At 42.2% G+C, this 25,583-nt stretch overlaps 1 protein-coding gene across 2 annotated transcripts in view; it reads left to right on the forward strand.

Moving 5' to 3' along the window:
* The window catches only part of ST6GAL2 (ST6 beta-galactoside alpha-2,6-sialyltransferase 2), a 235,891-nt gene that overhangs the window by 72,270 nt on the left and 138,038 nt on the right, over window positions 1-25,583 (forward strand). For both annotated transcript variants that reach the window (XM_077482626.1, XM_077482627.1), the window contains exon 2: window positions 4,762-4,826. Coding sequence is in view for 1 of the 2 variants with exons in the window: in XM_077482627.1 (XP_077338753.1) it covers window positions 4,790-4,826 (37 nt within the window). In the remaining variant the exon portion in view is untranslated. The remainder of the gene's footprint in view (window positions 1-4,761; window positions 4,827-25,583) is intronic.

Genomic DNA, 25,583 nt, shown 5'->3' on the forward strand with positions numbered 1-25,583 from the left:
AACCCCCTCTTGAGGCCCAGAGCATTTTTTCTGCTGTTTCAGTTCTACATGTTTATATCTTTTAGTTTTTGTGGTCTACTCTAAAATATTATCAAACTTTTTTGGGGACAGATAGGACTTTAGTTTGGTAGAAAATTTGGATACATATATTTTTACTCCCTTGGTTTTTATTGGAAATAAATGGTAAACAATTTTAAAAAAGTGCATTTTCCTGTAATTTTGTTACAATACAACATTTAGGTAGTCAGCACACCAACGTATATTTACTATAAAATATAATCAACAAAGTCTGCTGGTTAAATTATCTAATTAACCTCTACAGATCTGTGCTATAGCCAAATAACGGCTACTGCGCGGACCTGTTTTTCCGGGACAACATCTATTGATGTCGTCCCGTGCATGAGCGGCCTGCACGCCCCCTGCAGGGCACGCGCCACGCTCTGTGATCAGCAACCCAACCCCTTACCACGTGATCAGCTATCAGCCAATGACAGCTGATCACGTGATGTAAACAAAGCCGGTAATCACCTAGTAGTCCTTAGTGCCCACCTGTGCCACCTAGCAGTAGGCAACAGTGCCACCTACCAGTGCCCACCAGCATCACCCATCAGTGCCCACATTGCCACCCATCAGTGCCCACAGTGCTACCTATCAGTGCCTCAACAAAGGTGGCACTGATGTGCAGCACTGATCACTGCCCATCAGTGCCGCCCATCAGTACCACCTATCAGTGCCACATATCAGTGCCCATCCATGCCACCCATCCATGCCACCCATCAGTGCCGCCTTATCTGTGCCCATCAGTACCGCCTTAACTGTGCCTATTAGTGCCCATAAGTGCAGCCTATCAGTGCCCACCAGTGCCACCTCATCAGCGCATATCAATGAAGGAGAAAAATTACCTGTTTGCAAAATTTTATAAAGTATAAAAACATGATTTTTTTTTTTTCAAAATTTTCCATCTTTTTTTGTTTGTTTAGCAAAAAATAAAAATCCCAGCAGTGATTAAATACCACCAAAAGAAAGCTCTATTTGTGGGAAAAAATCATTTAAAAAACCCATTCATTTGGGTACAGTGTTGTATGACTGCGCAATTGTCATTTAAAGTGCGTCAGCGCAGAAAGCTGAAAATTGGTCTGGGCAGGAGGGAGGTTTAAGTGCCCAGTAAGCAAGTGGTTAAAGTTAAAGCGATTGTAAAGTCTTGTTTTTTTTGTTTTTTAAATAACAAACATGTTATACATATTCTCTCTCCCGATTGACTAACTGACTTTGATTGACAGCCCCAGGAGCCAATGGCACCGCTGCTGTCTCACAAGGGAGAGTCCCAGATAGCCAAGGGATTTGTGGACATCGTTGGACAGAGATGGGGCTCAGGTAAGTATTAGGGGGTGCTGGGGAGGCTGCTACACACAAAAGGCTTTTCATCTTATGACATAATAAGGCCCAATTTAGCACAACAATGATTTTCTTCACAAGTTTATGTAAAAAATTTGAAGGACATTGCATTCACCAACATGAGTGTTGGTGCTTGCACAGTAAATGCAGATGTCATTCAGATCATCTGAAGCCATTGTAACCTGTGGGTTTATAGTTATTTTATTTTTTACACTTTTCTTTTTCACAATTTTTTTATTGCACTTTTGTTTTCATGGATGGTGTTGACCTGGTCAGTGGAGACCAAATTCAGACCCCCTCCCCCGCCAATGTAGCTGTGCAGTAACCGATCACTGTACTGATGATCTATGAATATAGGGAGAGGCTGGTCAAAGCTGCTTCCGCTCTGTCCCAATCTTTATACTGGCAGGAAATGCTGTGATGTCACTTGTGACATCACTACACTCCTGAATAAGAACAACATGGATATGTTGTGTTTATATTTGCTTCTACAGCACACTCCTATGGGACTGTCTGTAGAAGCATATGAAACCTGGAGCTAATTGTTTCAGATTAGCTGTGCTGTAGACCCCAGCCTTCATTGACGGCCAGCGGTTTCAACACTATTGCCGGCAGGGGTCTGCAGGAGTGATTGAGCCCATCCGCTATTTTAAAAATACTCTGGGATGAATAGCCACTATCCCAGCAGTGTTTTAAGACAGCAGCTGGGACTCAAGTGGTTACGTTCTAACCTCTATAATAAACGCCAAGGCAATATAAAAGTTTATGGAGTGAAGGGAAATAAATTCATAGTTTACTCCTAGGTATAATGTCACGTATGAGTCAATAGATAATGATCTGTGTAGGAAACACTGTATTAATCCTGTATATGATTTTACAGTCCTAGAATCCTACACTTTAAAAGCAATATCTAATGGCCTTTTCACAAGTTTTCTGTGTGTTAACATATATTACATTAAATGCATACCATTTATTATGTGCCGTGCCATTAACAAGTCTTATTGTTGAAATAACGTAGCAGAAGGTTTTAAAATGCTCAGATGTGAATTACAAAAAGGATTATGCATGTTAATGGTGGTGTATATGTAGCTGCACAATCTATTATCTTCAATTTATTGTCGCTCAGACATCAAAAAGTTAGAGTGAAACATTTATCCAATTTGACACTCTAAAACTGCTGCTGTAAAAAGCAGACATCCAGAGATGTTTGCTTTTACTTACCTTGTCTAAAAAAAAACTATATATTTTTTTTCTCCGTCTGAGTTTACTTTTACTTTCCTATGGTGTTTTTAGAATTTAAGATTGGTGCATAAGCCGTGCTTACCTGCTGCCTCCCTAATTAACCAGCAAAACACTCTTATTGGAAAGGAGGCCGGTAGTCATGCTGGGCTCAATGCAATTATATACAAGTATTATGGCGCTCATAAAAACACCCACCCGCCTATCACTATTTTTCAAGAAGTGAAAAACACTTAATAAACACAATATTTAAAAAACATATTTAAAAGGCATAATGATAATGCTGCAAGTAATAATGCTATAGGTGCAATCAGCACAAGAGGGGGAATGGAAAGGGATGGGGGGGGGGGGGGGGGGTGGAAGTAAGGAGAGGACCCCTTCCTTAACTAGGTCTGAAATCTGACAGGGAAGGGGTTAATCACTCTCGGGGGGGGGGGGGGGGGGTAAAAGTACGGTCCAAACACGGCAGCCATTCAGTGGAAACTGAAATAGGTTCCCAATTAGTACTGTAAAGATAAAAGAGAGAGGCGCCTCTGAGTGTAGACTGTAAAATTCTTATTTAATGCACAGGTGGTTAAAAACACTCACATTAGGTAGTACATTAACAGGCAATGTAAAGATTCCAAACGGGAGGGAGACCCTCGATGTGTCATCTGTATCCCTTGCGCTGGGGGAGTCCTGTTGACGTGTGTCCGCTCCTGGGGGCTGTATTAGATGTGCAGAGCCGGCCGATGTAGAGCCGTGAGCGTTAGTCCAAGGCATGGAACGCACGAGGAACTCCGGGCGACGGGAGGTAACGTCACAGGGGATGCAACGCGTTTCCTGAGCTGGCAAGACCGTCTATGACAGGACGGCTGCGCTCCTTTATCAAGCTGGGCTCAATGCAATGGTTGGGCAGGGATTGCTCCCAAAGTCCAGAAGTCTAGCCCTTTATAAAGTGTGTAAGTACAGATTAGGCTTTTCTGTATAAGAGACGTCATAGCGGGCATCTTGTGGAGGCTGCTTTTTGGCCAGGGTTGAACCAAAAAAATGGACAGCTTTGGTTGGATCCACTGCACTAAGGATCTGGCGTTAGTACAGCGATCTCCCCAGCTGTGCTTCAGTGTTTTGACCAGGGGACGGCCCCCCCGCCAGAGCACTCTGATCAGAACTTTCAGCCATTGGCTGAGTGCTCTGATTGGGAGTAAGTAAGTTGGTTGCTGTTTTTACAGCATGCTCGACCAGCTGACATAGACACGGGCCAAATGTCAGCTGGTTTTTATTGAACCAGACTATATCTCCTGACATTTGGCCTGTGTGCACTAGGCATTACTTTATCAAACTTACCACTGTCAGTCCAGGGACCTTTTCATCAGACCCACATGATCATATAGAGCAGCCTCCTAACTTACAGAATAACCCCACTTTTGTTGAGAAAAAACTATCAGCTCTGGGTGATCAATGAACATTAAAGGGATATTAGCAAACTTTGTGGCAGATTCCTACCTTTTGTTGCTCTGAAGAAATAGCTGGTTGTTTCACTGTGCCCTAAGCAAAATGACTCCGAATGGGAGGATCTGGCTAATTATAATCGGCTGGTGCACTTTTGAAAAGAAAAGCTGCAGGGGCTGCATCCCTTTAGAAGTATTTACCCCTTAGGGAGGATCTCAACTGAACATAAATCCCTATTGTAGGAGATTCCTACAATTTGACTTGTATCTTAGTGCAGACTTCTGGAAAAATGATTAAGCCAATTGCACAAGCAGGAAATTACATTTCTGAGGGTATTCTTTACACCAACTGTGTACAGAACACCTCCAGGTTGCTATGCTGCATTCAATTTTACAGAAAATTGCAATGGTTACAGATTTAAAAAGAAAGGTAATTTTGAATAACATTAAATTACAACATGGCTGGCGTAGAAATATGTACAGTATATGCTATATTGTTTTTTTTAGTTGCTATACAGAAAAGTGGAGCTATCCCTTAAATATTAACAGATTTTTATATACTCCCTGAAATCCTGATCCAGCATTCCACCAATATTTTTTAAGTATTTAGAGTGAAGGGCAATTTTGTTTTATGTTTTTAAGGTTTCTTTAAACCAGTCTTATTTTGGATTGATTGGGAAATGTCTTTCTGTTGTAGGATAAGCATATGGAAATTGGGGACTCGAATGACAGAGTGGGACAAACCTGCTGAATACATCAAAAGTAAGATCATTTTTTGTATGTTTACCTTACAATAACACAACCAGAATAATTCAATGGAAACCTGTACTGATGATTAGTAATGGCATACTTCTTAAAGCGGGAGTCCGCCGTTTTTTTTTTAAAAGCCAGCAGCTACAAATGCTGCAGCTGCTAACTTTTAAAATAATGGCACTTACCCGCCCAGCGCGCCCGCAATGTCGGCACCCGAAGCCGATCTCTCGATCGTCTCTCGGGTGCTGCCGCCGCCATCTTGGGTATGGGAATCAGGAAGTGGAGCCTTGCGGCTTCATTTCCCGGTTCCCTACTGCGCATGCGCAAGTCGCGCTGCACAATAAGGATGGTCCCCGCTGTCTCTGGGATCCGTGTGTTTCCCAGGAGGCAGCGGAAAGGGGCGTAGCTTCTGCAGAATCTACGCCAGAAGTGGGTGCAGATACCTGTACAGATACCTGCACCCCCTCCCCCCTGAAGGGTGCCAATTGTGGCGCCGGAGGGGGGGAGGGTTCCAATGAGCAGAAGCTCCACTTTAGGGTGGACCTCCGCTTTAAACCCCAATACTTTTTATGTGCTAGGTGTGTTAGGAAAATGCTTCCCTCTGCATACAGGGAATTACAGATAAAATCTCTCTTCATACATTTTCTATAGGATTAAGGTCTGAAGACTGACTAGGCTACTCCATGACCTTAATGCACTTCTTCTTGAGCAACTCCTTTGTTTTCTTTGGCGGCATGTTTTGAGTCATTGTCATGCTGGAAGTCCCCTCCACCACCGATCTCCAATGTTCTGGCTGAGGGAGGAAAGTTCTCATCTAAGATTTTACAATACATGGTCCCATTTATTAGGCTCCTCAATGCGGCAAAGTTGGTCTGTACTTTTAGCAGAGAAACAGCCCCAAAGCAGCATGTTTTCACCTCCATGCTTGACTGTAGGGATGGTGTTCTTATGGTCATAGTAAGACTTTTTCTTCCTCCAAACTCATTGCCAAAGAGATCAATTTTGGTCTCATCTGACCACAGTACTTTCTCCCAATCCTTCTCTGAATCATTTAGGTGTTCATTGGCATGACTGTACATGTGCTTTCTTGAGGAGGGGGACTTGCTGTGTTTGGTGGAAGAGAAATGCTGACTATGACCCTAAGAACAACATCCCTACAGTCAAGCACAGAGGTGGAAACATTATGCTTTGGGGCTGTTGCTCTTCTAAAGGTATGACCGACTTGGCTGCATTGAGGGGCCAATGGATGGGGCCATGTATTGTAAAATCTTGGATGAGAACCTTCTTCCCTCAATCTGAACACTGAAGGTGGGTCATGGATGGGTCTTTCAGCATGATCATTGCCCAAAATATACCGCCAAGACAACAAAGGAGTGGCTCAAGAAGAAGCACATTAAGGTCAGGAGTGGCCTAGTAAGTCTCCAGACCTTAATCCTAGAGAAAATGTATGGAGGGAGCTGAAACTTTGAGTTGCCAAGTAACAGCCAAGAAACCTTTAGAGAAGATCTGTAAAAAAGAGTGGACCATAATCCCTCCTGAGATGTGTGCAAACCTGGTAACCAACTACAAGAAACGTCTTACCTCTGTGCTTGCCAACACGGGCTTCTTCACTAGCTACTAAGTCATGTTTTTCTTGAGGATAAAATATTTATTTTTCATGCATTTCTTTCTTTTAATTTTGATGATTATGGCTTACAGCTAGTAAAAACCCAAAATTCAGTATCTCAGAAAATGAGAATATTACTTAAGACCAATAAATAAAAAGGATTTTTAATACAGAAATGTTGGCTTTCTGAAAAGTATGTCCATGTACAGTATAGTATGCACTCAATACTTCATTGGGGCTCCTTTTGCTTGAATTACTGCATCAATGCAGTGTGGACAAGGGACAGGGTCGCCGGGTGATGTCACATGGTGACCCTGCCCCCTTATGATGTCACAGTCCTGGAGGATGCTGGGACTGTGCCCCCCCTTCCCCAAAGCACCCCCCATGTTGAGGGCATGTGGCCTGGTACAGCTCAGGAGGGAGGGGGGCGCTCGCTCATCCCCATCCCCTTTTTCTGACTGGCTGGGCTGCATGCTCCAATAAGGGTCTGATATGGACCCTGGGGGGGGGCCCACGCAGTTTTTTTGGCATAGGGCTTTCCCTTTAAGTCCATGCCAGGTGACGGAGCCAGCGAGGTGTCAATCTCGCCGATGAAGGCGGCAACATTGACTTCCTGCGCTAGTCCCATCTACCTGGAGCCACGTTCAAAATCTTCTCCGTGTGAGCAAGTCCGTTCATTTCAAAAGTCTGGCAGACTAGCACACAGACGGGATGTGAAGTGGTTAAACACAAAAGACTGAAAACATCTAGTGGTAGAAAAAAACTACTGCAGGGGTCGGTTGTTGGGTGAGTTTTTCATCCAGAGTTGTTTTTTTGTTTTAACTTCCTGATCGGGGAGTATTTGTTTCCCCAAAAGTCATGCATTTCAAATGTGTTTTTTTTTTTTATATGTGCTTCAGGTTTTGCTTTAACTACTTAAAGACCACCCACAGCATATATACTGCGGCAGGCTGGCTCTATTGCATGAAATGACTTACCTTGGACCTAGTCTGCTGGAAAGTCCAGTTATGTGTACGCGACATTATAATATCAAATGAATTATTAAATGTGTTACTAGAAAGACACAGTCCTGAGAGCTGGAAAAAAATCCTCTTCTACCCTCTATTAGCCCCTGTACACACGATCGGAGATTTCGACAACCAAATCCGTTGGATTTTGTCCGTTGGATTTTGTCAGTCGGATCTTGTCCGAAATTGTTGCATACACTTGGTCGGACTAAGTTGTCGAAAAATCCGATCATTCAGAACGTGATGACGTAATTTCGTTACAATGGGACTACGTTCAGGCTAGTAGCCAATAGCTTTGATGTAGGAATTTGATCTGAGCATGCGTGGCACTTGGTCCGATCAAAATTCTCTACACATGTTCGGAGTATGTCCGATCGAACCAGTTGGTCGGGAAATATTTCCAACATGTTGGAAAATTGGGTCCGACGGATATTCCGAAGGAATCAGTCCGATGCATACCACACACAGTCGGATTATCCGACGACACGGCCCGATAGGACACATTCCGACGGATTCTCCGACCGCGTGTACAAGGGCTTTCTATATGAAATCTGTAAGGTATCTTCTAATGGATCCTGACTGAAATACAGCAAGTTAAAACTGAACTCCACACAGATATATGAAAATTGTATTTGTTGTTATTTATTCTGTTTATCTGCTTCCTGAAATCCTCTGAACGGCAGTGCTCAGTGAGGAGGGCCAGCAGAATCAGGGAATCAAAACTGTATTGCATTGCATAGTTCTGTAATACAAAAAACATGCTTACAGAATGGGAGAGCACAGGGATGCCCTCCCCAATGTGCTGCCTGTTGGTCAGAATGTATTCACATTTCCCTGAATCAGTGGTACAAATAGGAGAGTGCTGCAGGGGGAAGATGAAAGATATACAGACAGATAGGATTATTTGAAGCATTGGGAGGGTATAGAGCAGGGATCTTCAAACTACATCCCTCCAACTGTTGCGGAACTATACGTCACATGAGGCATTGTAGTTCCTGAACAACTGGAGGGCAATAGTTTGGAGACCCCTGGTATAGAGGATAGAAGAGGGTGCACAGACTTAAAGGGGTTGTAAACCTTTGTGGTTTTATACCTCAAAGCATTCTATGCATTGAGGTGAAAAACCTCTTGCAGTGAAGCAGCCCCCCAGTGCCCCCGTTTTACTTACCTGAACCCTCATTTTCTCATGACGGGGCCGAGCACACCAGCTCTAGCCGGTGTCCCATGTCCTGATTGGTTAGATTGATAGCAGCGCAGCCATTGGCTCCCGCTGCTGTCAATCAAATTCAATGACGCGTGCGCCGGGGGGCAGGGCCGAGTGCGGCATTCATGTCTGTGGACGCAAATGCTGGACTCGGGAGCGCGCCCTGAAGGCAACCCCTTCGGGAAAGATTCCCCAAGGGGTTATCTGATGCAGGGAGGAGTTGCGAGAGCTGACGGGGGAGACCCCAGAAGAGCAGGTTCAGGGCCACTCTGTGCAAAATGAGCTGCACAGTGGAGGTAAGTGTGATATGTTTGTTATTTTTATTATTTTTTTAATTTTATTTTATTTTAATAAAAAAAAAAAAAAATCCTTTACAATCACTTTAAAGGCTAATGTGAGACAAAGACAGGGTATAGGTTCAACCTCTTGGCCAGAGCACAGACCTAGAGGTTATTGTGAAGCAGAAGTAGAGCAATAATTGTAGCCTGCTAGCCAATGAACAGCCAGTGAGCTTTTTTTGAAGAAGACACAGGATATGGGCACAGGATAGTAGCCAGTGCACAGACCTGGAGGCCAATGTGAGGCAAGAACGGGTTATGGATGCAATGTGGTAGTCAGAGTACAGTCCAGGAGGCTAATGTGAGGCAAATGAAGGGTATGGATGCAGCCTGCTAGCCAGAGCACAGATCTGAAGGCTAATGTAAGGAAAGAACAGGGTATGGGTGTAGCCAGTGCACAGCCACGAAAGCTTATTTATTGCAGAGGTACTGTAGACACAGACTGATAGCCACTGTACAGGCATGGATGCTTATGGAAAGCAGCAAAAGGATATAGACAAAGGCTGGTAGCCAGTGCAAGGATAAGGTGGCTTGTAGGCACCTGAGTATAGGCACAGACAAGGAGGCTTATTGAGAAAGAAGCAGGATGTGGGCATGGACCAGTTGCCAGTGCAAAGACAAGAAGGCTTCAGTGAGCCAGGTTATAGGCACAGATAAGAAGCCCTTATACGTGGCATTGTATAGGCACAGCTATGGTGGGTTTTATGAGGCAGGAAAAAGACACAGATAAGGGGCTTATGTGAGTTGGGTAATTCAACACAAACAGGGGAGCCCTATGTGAGACAGGGTATAGGCACAGGCTAAGAGACATATTGAGACTGCAAGGTATTGGTATAGGCTTGGTGCTTAAATGTGCAGCATGAGGTTTTCGGAATTGCTTCTACAATAGATTATCTGTTAAATGTAGATACAGATAACATCAAGCAGTTTTAAGAATTGTATTTGAGCGCAACTAAGCATATTACAACTTAATTCATTATACTTTATAGAACAGCGCCATTCGTTTGATTAAAGGAGAAGTACAACCAAAGCTCATTTGGTTGCATCTCTCCTGTGGTTTACAGGAGTGCAATTTGTTCTGCATTCCTGTGACCCATTTTCAGCAGACAGCAGGCTGAAGCCCACTGTTGGCTGACATCACAGAGCTGGTCCAGGCTCAGGAAAGATTGCGACCATATGGTCGGGATCCACCCACATGCCTGGAGAGGCACTCTGCTCAGCCTCTGAGCGAGCTACTGAGAGACTAAGCTGGCTGCTCCTGCCCCCTCCACAGCCTAGTGCTCCAGTAAGTGCAGAGGGGCTGTCTGCTCATGGAGCCCTGAGAACCAAGCGATCGGCGGTGTTTGATCGATTGGACCGATGCTGCATCCAGCTAGGCAAGTATGATTTAAAAAAAAAAACTGTTCAAAACTTCTCTGTTAAATCTAACTCCAGATTATTAGCAACCCCCCTCCTTACTAGCCGCGGTATGGAAAAAAAAATGGGTGGACATTTCCTATTGGTGGAGGCGACACTTCCAACAGCCAGGTTCTCATGGGCAGAAGCAGGAGAAATTACAGGGATGCTGAGGGGACCAGTGCCCAAGATGACAACGAGCAGTGGAAAAAGTCAGGTCCCCAGGGCAGGAAATTAGCTTCTCTCACAGAGTAAACTGTGACTTTGATTCATTGCACTGCAGGGTGGCTTAGGAAGAGGTGTTTGGAATGAAGACAAAGGAGTAAGGTAATTGAGGTACAATGCACGTTTTTAAAGATGGTTAAAATATTTTATTTGTATTTCATTTTTTTGGGAAGAGTGTTTAACTATTTTAGATAAAGTTCCTTAGAGTGACCAAATGAAAACAAATAAAATCATAATGGTCCATGTTGGTAAATATGTATACAAAAATATAATTCCACTTATTGAACCATCCAGTTTTTTTTTAACATTAATGTATTTTCAAATATTTCTATGAAATTAAGAAGACAAATATATGTTGCATGGATATCTGCGCATATTTCTGTTTGGAATTCAGTACCTGTTACCACAGTATGAGCTGTTTGAATAATAATGGTTTGTCTTATCTGCACAGGACAGGAAATCCATCCAACATTTTCTTTTTATTCTTAAGATTATTTGGAAATCATTGTAATTACACTTCTGGTTGTGGAAATATTTATGCTAATTCTAATTGAATGCAACTGTCAAAGCCATTTGCAGCCCACCTGCTTGATCTGTAACACGTCTCCTTCTTATTGCATATTTATTGGGCCATGTATGAACTGTTATTCATACACATCCCCTGCGTGTAAGAAGCAGCATGCAACATTCTGCACCATCCAACACCCAACAGGGATGAGGCTTAGTACCTCTAGAACGGCAGCACATTAATGAAATGTCTGCACTATGGCAGTCCCTGGTGCTTTACAATAGTGGTCACATGACTAAAGAGCTGTACACACGGTCGGAGATTTCGACAACCAAATCCGTCGGATTTTGTCCGTCGGATCTTGTCCGAAACTGTAGCATACACGCGGTCGGACTAAGTTGTCGAAAAATCCAATCTTTCAGAACGTGATGAAGTAATTTCGTTCCGATGGGACTACATTCAGGCTAGTAGCCAATAGCTTTGATGTAGGAATTTGATCTGAGCATGCGTGGCACTTGGTCCGATCAAACTTTGCTACACATGATCGGAGTATGTCCGATCGAACCAGTTGGTTGGGAAATATTTCCAGCAAGTTGGAAAATTGGGTCCGACAGATATTCCGACGGAATCAGTCCGATGCATACCACACACAGTCGGATTATCCGACAACACGGTCCGATAGGACACATTCAGACGGATTCTCCGACCGTGTGTACAAGGCTTAAGACAATACATTCAGGTGTCAGTGTGTGCAGTAGTCTGGAGAAGAATCAGCACATTTCATATCTAAGGCTGTTCATGGGAAGTTAAGAGCCTATCAGCTACAGATAGATAAGGGTCAATTCACTAAAGCATAACATGTGACATTTTCATTGCCATGCCTTATTTCATTTTTACAGTTGAAAATTATTTTTTCCATTTCTTTAAAGGTTTTGCTACAATGATCAGATAAATTTACAACATGCAAGTTATATTATCAATGTTTTGTAACATTTTGTATGTATAAGTCAGTACAAAAAAAAATCATACATTTTAATTTCTTAAATATTACCTACTTCTGCCTCACATTTTTGTTGGGGTCCATGAGGTATCCCAGTAGAACAGAAATGTAACGATTTTTGGTACAATAAGGTTTATGTAATGATTACCAATTTATGTACAATAAAGACTTTAAACATTTAAAAAAACTATTTCATGCAAGAAGAAAAAAAAAACTATGAGAAAATAGACTGCTGTGCAATTATTATGTGTGAAATTCCAATCTCAGTCTTTCATTTTTCTGACTGCCATCAAATCACAGCTGAAATAAGATTGGCTGGTGTAATAGTAATTAAAGGACTTCAGTTTTTTTTTTTTTTGTTTTTTTTTCAGTTTTTCATAGATGTTATGGTATATTACAAACAGTAGCAACAAAAATAGAGACAAATAGCCAACAGGCATATTCCTGAAAGTGTTTGCTTTGAATCCAGATCCCTGGATACTAGAGATCAGCACTGGAATTCCAGGAGAGACCTGGCACAACCGAAAATGTGTTTTTCACTAGAACAATAAATTCCTCCTATGCATCAGCCACTTTCATTTCTTTGGCTGGTCAAGCTGCAGAACTATACTCCAGGAATGTGATGGAGATTGTCTAGTTAAAGGATTTAGTTGACTAACTAGCTAAATTATTTAAAGCTAAACTCCTGCTAAATCTCTTAATATACAAATAAAATAAATATGAGAATAATATATGATATTATAACCTCCATAATGACTTGGAAGTAAACAGCTACCTTATTAGTGGTAGGTTTTGTATCAATAGATATCACTGATGATACAAATGCATCCTAGTGATGGTAGATCCTTTACTAGTGTGCTGTAGTAGTTCTCATGAGAAATTAGTCTGAAGAAATAGTACTGTGGAGGAGCAATATGGAGAGACTTTTTACAAATCTATGGGTGCACTTAATGTTTACATTCAAACCAAGGACACTGTTGGGAACTGATATTTTTTTTTTCAATATTTTATTTATTTATTTTGAAAAAAAAAACAAAAAAAACAGAAGTGATTAAATACCACCAAAAGAAAGCTCTATTTGTGTGAAGAAAATAATAAAAAAATGTGTTTGGGTACAGTGTAGCATGACTGTGCTATTGTCATTCAAATTGCGATAGCGCTGAAAGCTGAAAAAGGGCCTGGGCAGGAAGGGGGTGTAAGTGCTTAAATGAATTCCTTTAAATTCTAGGACTTTTGATACATCATTACGGTATTTATACCTTTTCTGGAAGAAAGTGGATAATTTAATTACTGGATTGCTGTTTAGCATATTCTTAATATTTTCCAGTTGAGTTAAAAGAAAACATTGCAACCTTCAATCTTGTTCTGTGAAATATATAACCTCTATCTGACTTGTTCTTGTTTGTCCCAAAAGGCCCTTTTTTGGAATTAGAAAAGATTAATGTATTATTACAGATGACCTTTGCACTTCTTGCCTTAAAAAAAACAAAAAAAAAAAAACACATTTTCAGATGTATTAATGAACATATAGCTGCATTAATGTGTCTTTTACATCTACCTGGAGTTCAGCTGTAACCAAGTCATGAATTTCAGCATGTCGTTTTTATCTGTATAGAAAGTTGTATAACTTTTTTTTAAATATTTGATAGCTAAAACCTCATACACATGATTGGATTTTCTGACAGGAATTGTGTGATGACAGGCTGTTGGTGGAAAATCCGACCGTTTGTATGCTCCATCGGACAATTGTCGGATTTTCCACAGACAAATGTTGGATGGCAGGCTTTCAAATTTTCCATTGACAATGGTCTCTTGTTGGATTTTCCGAGCATGTGTACGTCAAAGTCCAAAGTACAAATACGCATGCTCGGGAGCAAGGACGAGCCAGAAGCGTTCATAATGGAGAACTCACATTCGTGACGCAGCAAATTATGAAATCTCGAAATGCAGCGCACATTCTCTTCTTCTTTAATGGGATAATAATGAAGCTGCTTTGCTGGTGATACTGATGGAGTTCTGCAAAATGTATTTTAAAAGGCTTTTATTTTCTAGTGATATCAAGAATAATATTATTATGCTTGTTATTTATTTATTTTTTTGATGCAAGTTACCACAACACCATTATCCCATAGTTTTCAAGATCAAAGATACAACAATGTTGGTGTCCCTAGTGTAATGGAAATTTGTAAGTTCTGTATATAATTGTATTCTATTTCATATGTATTGCACAATGCCCTCACTGTGCACACAGCACTAATAATGTTTTCAGTACATGTTTTGCATTCTTTTGAGTCCTGATTAGAATTAGCCTGCCTATGTAACGCCCCTTGTTACCATAAATGTACAATTGTAATATTAACCAGTTGCCGACCGCCGCACGCCGATGTACGTCGGTAGAATGGCACGGGCAGGCATAAGGACATACATGTACGTCCCTTGCCTCCCGCGGGTCGGGGGCCCGATCGGGCCCCCGCCCGGTGCCTGCGGCGGTCGGTTTTCGTCCGGGAGCGATCCGGGACGAGGGGGCGGCCATTCATTCATGGCCACCCCCTCGCGATCGCTCCCGACGAATAGAAATCCCCGGTGACATCACTTCCTCTCCTGTAATGTAAACACAGGAGAGGAAGTGATGTATTCTCTCCTCCGTGTCGGTATTTTTCGTTCCGACACGGAGGAGAGCGGATCGGTGAGTTGCACCAACACTCTACACACACAGTAGAACATGCCAGGCACACTCACACCCCCCCTTTACCCCCCGATCACCCCCCCAATTACCCCTGCCCCCCAGTCACAGTGACACCAATGTCATTTTTTTTTTTTTTTGCATTGGTGTCATTTGTGACTGTAATAACTGTTAGGGCAGTTAGAGTTAGCCCCCTTTAGTTCTAATGTACCCCCCTAACCCCCCCAATAAAGGTTTAACCCCGTGATCACCCCCCGTCGCCAGTGTCACTAAGGCTGGGTTCACATTGCAGCGGTTTATGAGAACGAATGTGATTCGCACCGCACTGCAGTGCAAATCACATCCGATCTCTGTGCGATTCGAGTTCAGCCATTCGCCGCACCCGCCACACCCGCCGCACCCGCCGCAAATTCGCACGGGACCCTTTTTTTGGCCCGCAGCAGAATCGGATCGCATGGGTGTTCACACCATGCGATCCGAGTTTGCAGATCGCACTGCGATATGCGAACTGATCTGGGGGTGTCAGTAACATTTCACTGACACTCCCAGCAGTTCGCATAGGGCAGTGTGAACTGCCGCCGGGAGGCATGCGATGCGGGAACCCGCCGCGGATTCGCGGCGTTTCCGCATCGCTCCAGTGTGAACCCAGCCTAATAAGCGATCGTTTTTCTGATCGCTGTATTAGTGTCACAGGTGACGCTAGTTAGGCAGGTAGGTATTTAGGTTCGCCGCAGCTTTTTATAGCGCCAGGGACCCCCATATACTACCGCATAAAGCCCCCTGATTGCCCCCTAGTTAACCCTTTCACCAGTGATCACCATATAACTGTTACAGGTGACGCTGGTTGGTTAGTTATTTTTTTATAGTTTCAGGGCACCCGCCATTTATTACCTAATAAAGGTTTAACCCCCTGATCACCCGGCGGGTGTCATTTGTGACTAATAACTGTTAGGGCAGTTAGGGTTAGCCCCCTTTAGTTCTAAGGTACCCCCCTAACCCCCCCAATAAAGGTTTAAACCCGTGATCACCCCCCGTCGCCAGTGTCACTAAGGCTGGGTTCACATTGCAGCGGTTTATGAGAACGGATGTGATTCGCACCGCACTGCAGTGCAAATCACATCCGATCTCTGTGCGATTCGAGTGCAGCCATTCGCCGCACCCGCCGCACCCGCCGCAAATTCGCACGGGACCCTTTTTTTGGCCCGCAGCAGAATCGGATCGCATGGGTGTTCACACCATGCGATCCGAGTTTGCAGATCGCACTGCGATATGCGAACTGATCTGGGGGTGTCAGTAACATTTCACTGACACTCCCAGCAGTTCGCATAGGGCAATGTGAACTGCCGCCGGGAGGCATGCGATGCGGGAACCCGCCGCGCATTCGTGGCGTTCCCGCATCGCTCCAGTGTGAACCCAGCCTAATAAGCGATCGTTTTTCTGATCGCTGTATTAGTGTCACAGGTGACGCTAGTTAGGCAGGTAGGTATTTAGGTTCGCTGCAGCTTTTTATAGCGCCAGGGACCCCCATATACTACCGCATAAAGCCCCCTAATTGCCCCCTAGTTAACCCTTTCACCAGTGATCACCATATAACTGTTACAGGTGACGCTGGTTGGTTAGTTATTTTTTTATAGTTTCAGGGCACCCGCCATTTATTACCTAGTCTCACTAGTGTACCCCTAAATTTAGGGGTGTCTACTTTCCAAAATGGGGTCATTTGGGGGGGTTTGTGCCATCTTGGCATTTTATGGCCTTCAAAACTGTAACGCCCTTAGAAAGCCTGAAGGCGGTGTTTGGTTTTCGGGGCCCCGTACGCGGCTAGGCTCCCAAAAAGTCCCACATATGTGGTATCCCCGTACTCAGGAGAAGCAGCAGAATTTATTTTGGGGTGTCATTTCACATATGCCCATGGCATGCATGAGCAATATATCATTTAGTGACAACTTTGTTCAAAAAAAAAAAAAAAGTTTGTAATTTTCCCGCAACTTGTGGCAAATTATAAAATATTCCATGAACTCAACATGCCTCTCAGCAAATAGCTTGTGGTGTCTACTTTCTAAAATGGGGTCATTTGTGGGGGTTTTGTGCCATCTTGGCATTTTATGGCCTTCAAAACTGTAATAGGTAGTGAGAAGTGAACTCAAAAATTTACGCCCTTAGAAAGCCTGAAGGCGGTGCTTGGTTTTCGGGGCCCCGTACGCGGCTAGGCTCCCAAAAAGTCCCACATATGTGGTATCCCCGTACTCAGGAGAAGCAGCAGAATTTATTTTGGGGTGTCATTTCACATATGCCCATGGCATGCATGAGCAATATATCATTTAGTGACAACTTTGTTCAAAAAAAAAAAAAAAGTTTGTAATTTTCCCGCAACTTGTGGCAAATTATAAAATATTCCATGAACTCAACATGCCTCTCAGCAAATAGCTTGTGGTGTCTACTTTCTAAAATGGGGTCATTTGTGGGGGTTTTGTGCCATCTTGGCATTTTATGGCCTTCAAAACTGTAATAGGTAGTGAGAAGTGAACTCAAAAATTTACGCCCTTAGAAAGCCTGAAGGCGGTGCTTGGTTTTCGGGGCCCCGTACGCGGCTAGGCTCCCAAAAAGTCCCACATATGTGGTATCCCCATACTCAGGAGAAGCAGCAGAATTTATTTTGGGGTGTCATTTCACATACGCCCATAGCATGTGTGAGCAATATATCATTTAGTGACAACTTTGTGTAAAAAAAAAAAAAAATTTTTTTTTTTTGTCATTATTCAATCGCTTGAGGCAAAAAAATAAAATATTCAATGGGCTCAACATGCCTCTTATCAATTTCCTTAGGGGGTCTACTTTCCAAAATGGGGTCATTTGGGGGGGTTTTGTACTGCCCTGCCATTTTAGCACCTCAAGAAATGAGATAGGCAGTCGTAAACTAAAAGCTGCGTAAATTCCAGAAAACGTACCTTAGTTTGTAGATGTGACAACTTTTGCGCAAACCAATAAATATACAATTATTGACTTTTTTTTTACCAAAGACATGTGGCTGAATACATTTTGGCCTAAATGTATGACTAAAATTGAGTTTATTGGATTTTTCTAATAACAAAAAGTAGAAAATATCATTTTTTTTCAAAATTTGCGGTCTTTTTACGTTTATATCGCAAAAAATAAAAATCGCAGAGGCAATCAAATACCATCAAAAGAAAGCTCTATTTGTGGGAAGAAAAGGACGCAAATTTTGTTTGGGTACAACATTGCATGACCGCGCAATTACCAGTTAAAGCAGCGCAGTGCCAAAGTGTAAAAAGACCTCTGGTCATTTACTAGAAAAATGGTCCGGTCTGAAAGTGGTTAATGTGATACCTACATACTCATGTGTATAAAAACCTTCAAATGCGTCATAATAAGGGAGAACAGTTATTTGGAAAGATGCTGAGTGTCTCTTTTGTGTCTGTTCCCTACTGCAGTAGTTATTATTAATTTGGAACCACTAATTAATATGAGGATAGGAGTTGCCTATCTATAAAATATCTAAATCACTTGTCAATTTTACATTGTATTTTTTTTATGTAATTGCCTACTCCCAAACTGTCATTTGAAGTTCTCCACAATTTTTTTATTGTGCATTAAAAATAGTAAACAAATAAAATTAGACATGCTATCTGCCAAAAGAACTTAACCAAAAAGTGCATTCTGTACATCCAAAAATATAGAAAATATACCAAATCAAATCATTATTATTCAACCAAAAAATAAAATAAAAGCCTCATGCATATGTCCTGCTTCTTAATATGGGGGGTCAACAATGCCAAGAGTTGGTGAAAGCAGGGGTCCATCATCTGGAGATAATTCCGAAAAACATCTGGATTATTCTCCTGGAGCTCCCGCAGAAAAGACATGTGACAGAATTGGTCACGATGAATAAAGCAACCAATTTTTGGTCCAAAAACTCTGCCTCCTCCTGCTCTTGAACTGGACTTGGGTCAAAGCAATAGCTCCAAGGCCAATACACCTTATCTCCTCCGATTCTGCAACATGTCTGGTTGACGAGCGGCTGCTCAGAAACTAACTGAAAAGTGCGAAATGAAAAGCACCAATCAACACTCACTAAACTTCTACTAACACAAAATTAGCAGAAGAAGCCCAAAAGGTGGCGCCTGACAATTGAACTTCCTCTTTATCGGCTCGTAGTATGTCTAGTACGTCACTACGTTTGTGTTTGTTGGCTTACAATTGTGTACTGTTTGTATGCAAGACAAATTCCAGACACACGCCCTTTGGACAAAAGTCCGACGCTTTGTCTGCAGAAAATCCGATCGTGTGTACGAGGCTTAAGACTGACATCCAGTTTCATGATTATAGGAGAAACTACAACCTGCTTATTTTATCATTTGGTGTGGGGATCATATTATTATTTCAAACTCACAGCCTGTGCCTGGTAGATTTTGGTATGTTAGACAGCATAGGGCCCCCATCTGCCTTTCTTGGGTTTCACAGTATGCCATTTACTGTGACAGCATCTTTGCACTGGCCATAATTCTGCCTCCCCATCCAGCCACATTTCTAGCCTCAATGATCTTCATTTTATCTTAGTCTGGCCATTTTCTGTATCACTATCCTCCTCTGCCTATCATCCCAGCCACATTTCTGCCTCCTAATCAAGCTACCGTATATACTCGAGTATAAGCCGAGATTTTCAGCCTCTTTTTTGAGGCTGAAAGTGCCCCCCTCGGCTTATACTCGAGTCATCGCTGTCTGCCCGCTCGATCAGCGTGTCGAGCAGACAGACAGCGGCCATTCTATGATTCAAAAGCCGCGCCTCCGGCTCCGCCTTCGCCTGTGATAGGCGGAACACTGAATTTCCCAGCAGCCTGTGTTCCGCCTATCACGGACGTCGTATCATCCTCGTACTACGGACGAGGATGATACGACGTCCGTGATAGGCGGAACACAGGCTGCTGGGAAATTCAGTGTTCCGCCTATCACAGGCGAAGGAGGAGGCGCGGCTTTTGAATTTTACAATGGCCGCCGACGAAGAGGGCACGGGACGGAGGCAAGGCAAGGCACGGCACGGCACGGCACGGCACGGGACGGGACGGGAAGGGACGGGACGAAGGCAAGGCACGACACGGGACGGAGGCTCGGGACAAAGGCTCGGGACACAGGTAGGCTGGACACACACACACACACACACACACACACACACACACACGGATGGAGACACACACGGATGGATGGATGGATGGAGACACACACACACAGGGATGGATGGATGGATGGATGGAGACACACACACACAGGGATGGATGGATGGATGGATGGAGACACACACACACACAGGGATGGATGGATGGATGGACACACACACACACAGGGATGGATGGATGGATGGACACACACACACACAGGGATGGATGGACGGACACACAGGGATGGACGGACACACAGGGATGGACGGACACACAGGGATGGACGGACACACACACAGGGATGGACAGGCATGTCTCACCCTCGGCTTATACACGAGTCAATAAGTTTGCCAGTTTTTTTGGGGGTAAATTGGGGGCCTCGGCTTATATTCGGGTCGGCCTATACTCGAGTATATACGGTACTTTTTTTTACTCTATTTGTCATCTCTTACTTGGAGATGTCAGCCCTTTTAATAGTGTTTAACCACTAGCCGACCAGCTGCCGTATAACGATTGTTATACGGTGGCAGGTTGGCTCTCCTGCGCAAATCATCGTAGCTGTACATCGGCTTGTGCAGGCACCATAGTGGGTGATTGAACGTCGCTGCTCTCGATGTCCACAGGCAACCTGAGATCACCTAGTACAGTAGGCAGAATGGGGATCTGCCTTTGTAAACAAGGCGGATCCCCATTCTGACAGGAGACATGACAGAGATCTACTGTTCCCCGTGATTGGGAACTGTGATCTCTGTCATGTCCCTGCCAGCCCATCCTCCCTACATTTAGAACACACCCAGGGAACATGGTTAACCCATTGATCACCCCCTAGTGTTAACTCCTTCCCTGCTCGTGTCATTTTATTTATTTTTTATTGTTTTTACTGGTAATGGCGGAGATCTGCGATTTTTTTTTTTTTTTTAGCTGGACTGCAACATTGCAGCGAACAAATCTGACCCCAAATGACACTTTTTGGGGACCAGTGACATTATTACATTGATCAGAGCTATAAAAATCCACTGATCAATGTAATAATGTCACTGGTCCCCAAAAAGTGTCATTTGGGGTCAGATTTGTTCGCTGCAGTGTTGCAGTCCAGCTAAAAATCGCAGATCTCTGCCATTACCAGTAAAAACAATAAAAAATAAATAAAAGTCCCCAAATCTATCCCATAGTTTGTAGACGCAATAAGTTTTGCGCAAACCAATCAATATACGCCTATTGTGATTTTTTACCAAAAATATGTAGAAGAATATATATCGGCCTAAACTGATGAATACATACATTTTAGGGATATTTTTTATTTTTATTTTCAAAATTGTCGCTCTTTGTTTATAGTGCAAAGAATAAAAACCGCAGAAGTGATCAAATATCACCAAAAGAAAGCTCTGTGGGGAAAAAAATACGTCAATTTTGTTTGGGTACAGCAGTGCCGTATAGCAAAAAAATAGTCTGGTCATTAAGGGAGCAAATCCTTCTGGGGCTGAAGTGGTTAACAAATGAGCCATTTTTTCACCTATATACTATACTCGAAATACCACACAAGGTAGCTTATCCAAGCTCCATTATTCATGTTTTTTCCTGAAAGGGGTATTTTTTTCTGGTATGAATGTAGGAAAATGGTACAGAGATCAACAAAGGCAACTCTTCAGACACTGCATTGTAATTCAGTTATTTCTGCTGCTTTATTTATATTTACTAGAAACATTTTATCTGTTTTCTGTTGGAATATAAAAGTAGTGCAAACATTAGAAAAAAACCTCTCTACTGGAAAGAGCAAGGGATGGAGGGTCTTTATGAATATTGTTACTTGTGATGCGAAGGAGAAAAGCATCTGGAAGGGAGCAAGGAACCTAAGCACCCTGTGCTAGGAATGTGATTTTTTTTGTATTCACTTCCACCTCCGCTGCGCATGGTAGCCAATCAGCTTCTAATTTCAGCATGTTAAATTTAGATTTGACAACAAAACCTGGAAGCTGGTTTCTATGCAGAGCTGAACCAGATTTTGCACTCTCAATTTGAATTAATCATCCTCATTGGATCTCCTTTAAAGTCAAATTGAAGTCACAGAAATACAGCAGATATGCAGTCAGAAGGACATTGTATGAACAACTTCCATTTTCTTAGTCTTATGTCAACTTTCTCATTGCAGCAATTGTATATGGTGTCTAAATATGACTGTGTAGTCCAGTTGGCTGCAGAGTTAGGCCCAGTGCTCTCTGTAATCAGCACTTAGTATTGGAACTGGCCTGGTTCCCTCACTGCCTTCCCAGTGCCAGTATAACATATGCAGGACTATAAAGACATAAAAATGATATGACTTCAGGTAAAGAGAACTGTAGCCATATAAGTGAAAGATGATCTTGCTTGGTTAGCTTGAGTTACTGCATTTTGCACACTGCTTGCCTTTTTGAAGCAGTAATTAGAATTCAGAACATATTTGTTTTTAGAAACAAATTTTGTCTGTTAATAACAAATGCATTGCCCATTTAAATAATCTTTGTAAGCAATCAATAGTTTCTCCAATTTATTTAACAGAATTTTTTTTATGGCATCTCACAGAACCCCCACTGTTTGTCTGTATTCAACCACTTTATGAATAATAAAACAGGCAGCAGACGTTCCATATGTCTCATGCACTAAATTGTCGGACAGATTTGGCAGCATCACTTCTCCCTAATTGACCACAGTTTTGTAATTTCACTGGCCATACTTTTCTCTAAATATATTTTCAGAAACTGGCAACATTATAACAGATGGCTTGAGATACATACTTTTTGAACTGCATTTATGCATTTTAAATTGTTGAAAATTATTCTAAAATACCCTATCCGTCTGCAGGCTTACATTTCTGAAGGGTTTTTGAGACATTCATTTTTTATATATTCAGTGACTTCTGGCCCATTTAAAAATATGCCTCAAAGCAGATTGTGATGCAGTCTTTCACCTAGTTTATCCCTTTCAGCAATTGCACATGTCATTTTTTTCTGATTTAATGCTTTTTAGACTGTAGATTCATATCCTCTTGTTTTGGTATTTTGCCTTGTTTAAGTAGCACTTTTGTAAAGGTTTAGTATGCTAGCGGTGCAATAGAAACTGTAAAAATATATATACAATATTGACATTTTAACAGATTAAAGACTTTATGTTATAAAGGTACACAGTTTAATCTGAGGCACATGCAATAGCTAAACAAAACCAATGTTTTAAATGTTGATCTTTGATTAGGCACACCTAGAACTGTGACCTTCAAGCAGATTTATCGCACTCTCAAATGTCTGTGTTTGGGCTATTGGGAGGATTGAAACTGACTACTGATTTTAAAATGTATACTCTTGGGAAATGTGACTTTATCTGGGAATCATATTTTTCCATACAAGGCCCCTTTCACATGGGCAAACAGATAGGGTCCCCCTGTCAGTTTTCTAGGCTAACCCAGTCAGACTATCCAATACCCTCTATGGAGCAGCAGGTGTCAACCGACATGTGTCGGTTGACGCCCACCGACATACGATCCTATCCGCTAAAAACAGATGGCTGGGGATCCGTTCCCCATCCTTCTAGCACATGGGTGAGCAACCTGTGGCCCTCCAGCTGTTTCAGAACTCCAAGTCCCATGAGGCATTGCAAGGCTGACAGTTACAAGCATGACTTCCAAATGCTGAGACATGATGGAACTTGTAGTTCTGCAACAGCTGGAGGGCCACAGGTTAAGCACAAATGGTCTAGCAGATTGGATGGCCATTGGGTGTAAACGGACAGGTGGTCTGGTTACATCTGACCGCCCATAGAGAACAGCAGGTTGTGTCTGTGTCCACTCTGCATGGCAGCTCCATCCACCAGCTCAGCGAGGATCAATGGACAGATTCCCTGCTCAGTAGGCAAATTCCTGGCAGAGGCTGCCACTCTATATGAAAAGGGCCTAAAAACTGTGATAGCAGACAAATGTTTAATTGTCTGAAAAATAAAATGACTCATAAATAAGCCTCTGTTGGCTTCCATTTGGTTTTGCACATACTTGCATAAGGTAATATGAGGGGAAGAGTGGAACTTTTGGCCTGGGAGTCAGGCACAACCAACTTCTCTCTATGTAAGATGAGGAAAGTGCACCCCACAACGTGTGCTTCAGTGCCATAGTTATTGGTGGCCATGGTGAAAGGTGGTTGTTGTCCTATAGTAAAATGATTGCTGGGTGGGAGCACTGTTGTTCTGGGACATCATATGATGTCCTCCCAGAACGTGACTCTTGCACAGATAAAGCCGATGACTGATCACTGCACCGTCCTCTGACCAATCATAGCAGATCCCATGACAATTGTAAAAAATTGATGGCTTCCATTGTATGCAATTGTGTTGCTAGTTGTGATTGGTCACAGTGAACACATGGTACAGACAGGCCAATCACAGCCCATCTGTACCATGTGATTAGCTTTGACCAATCACAGCTAACAACAACAAAAGACACTGAATGAACTAGTTTTATTTAGTAAAAATTGTTGCATATACTAATGAAATTCATTGGTATATGCAATCATAATGTGTAAAAAAAAAAAAAAAAAATCTAAATCCTGATCACTTCCCCATAGTAGTACAGTGTGTTAGAAAATAAAATTGTAAAAATAAATAAAAAACATGTAATAAAATTTTTTTAAAAAATTACTTTTTTTTTTTTCTTTTTTTTTACATACTGTCACCAATCAGTGCCTCTGATCACCACCACACCATTTATATTATAACGCTGTACTGTACTGTTGAGAGTATGCATCCAAATAATTGTAAAAAAAAAACAACTTAAAAAAACTACTTACTAAACAAACACCTTGGACTGTCTACTTTCCAAGATGGGATCATTTTTGGGCTTTAAGAAATGTGATAGGGTGTCAGTACATCAGGATTGATCAAGTTTCATATATACCATAGTTTGTGGACTCTATGACTTTCCTACAGGCTCAATTATTTAAACTGATTTGGGTTATTTTCACCAAAGAAATGTAGCAGAATACAGTTTGACCTGAACTTATAAAGAATTATTATTTTTTTCCAAAAACAGAAACAAAGAAACTTTTTGGTCTTTTTCCGTTTATTTTGCAAAAAATAAAAGTCCCGTGGTGAATAAATGCCACCAAAAGAAAGCTTTATTTGTGTGAAAAAAATGCTAAAAGTGTCTTCTGTGTACAGTGTTAACCACGCAATTGTCATTCATACCGTGAGAGAGCTGAAAGCTGAAAATTGGCCTATGCAGGAAAGGGGCCAAAGTGCCTGGTATTTAAGCAGTAAAGAACATAATTTTAACACACCTTTTCTAATACTAAAAAATGTAGTTTATTGTATGCAAGGAAGTACTAACTAATGAAACACCATGGTACCATCACAAATAATCATTTTCAGTTGCCTTCCCTTAAAACCACACATTTTCATAATATTGCATTGACTTCCTTTCTGCATCAGATTAATGGCAGCTGGCACTGATTTCGTATTTAGGTCTGAATGTGGGGGTACCTCCAGTTATGACCTTTCGTTCGATGTATATATTATTTTTACAGACCAATTTATAGGCAAATGCCCCCCTAACCCTTATGCCAGTCCTCCATTGGTTTCTTTGACTTCATTGGACGTGCTTCTAACAAGAAAA

This window comes from Lithobates pipiens, unplaced genomic scaffold, assembly GCF_037356315.1.
Source record: "Lithobates pipiens isolate NorthernLeopardFrog02 unplaced genomic scaffold, aLitPip1_a1.2 Scaffold_16, whole genome shotgun sequence".
NCBI classification, from domain to species: Eukaryota; Metazoa; Chordata; class Amphibia; order Anura; family Ranidae; genus Lithobates; species Lithobates pipiens.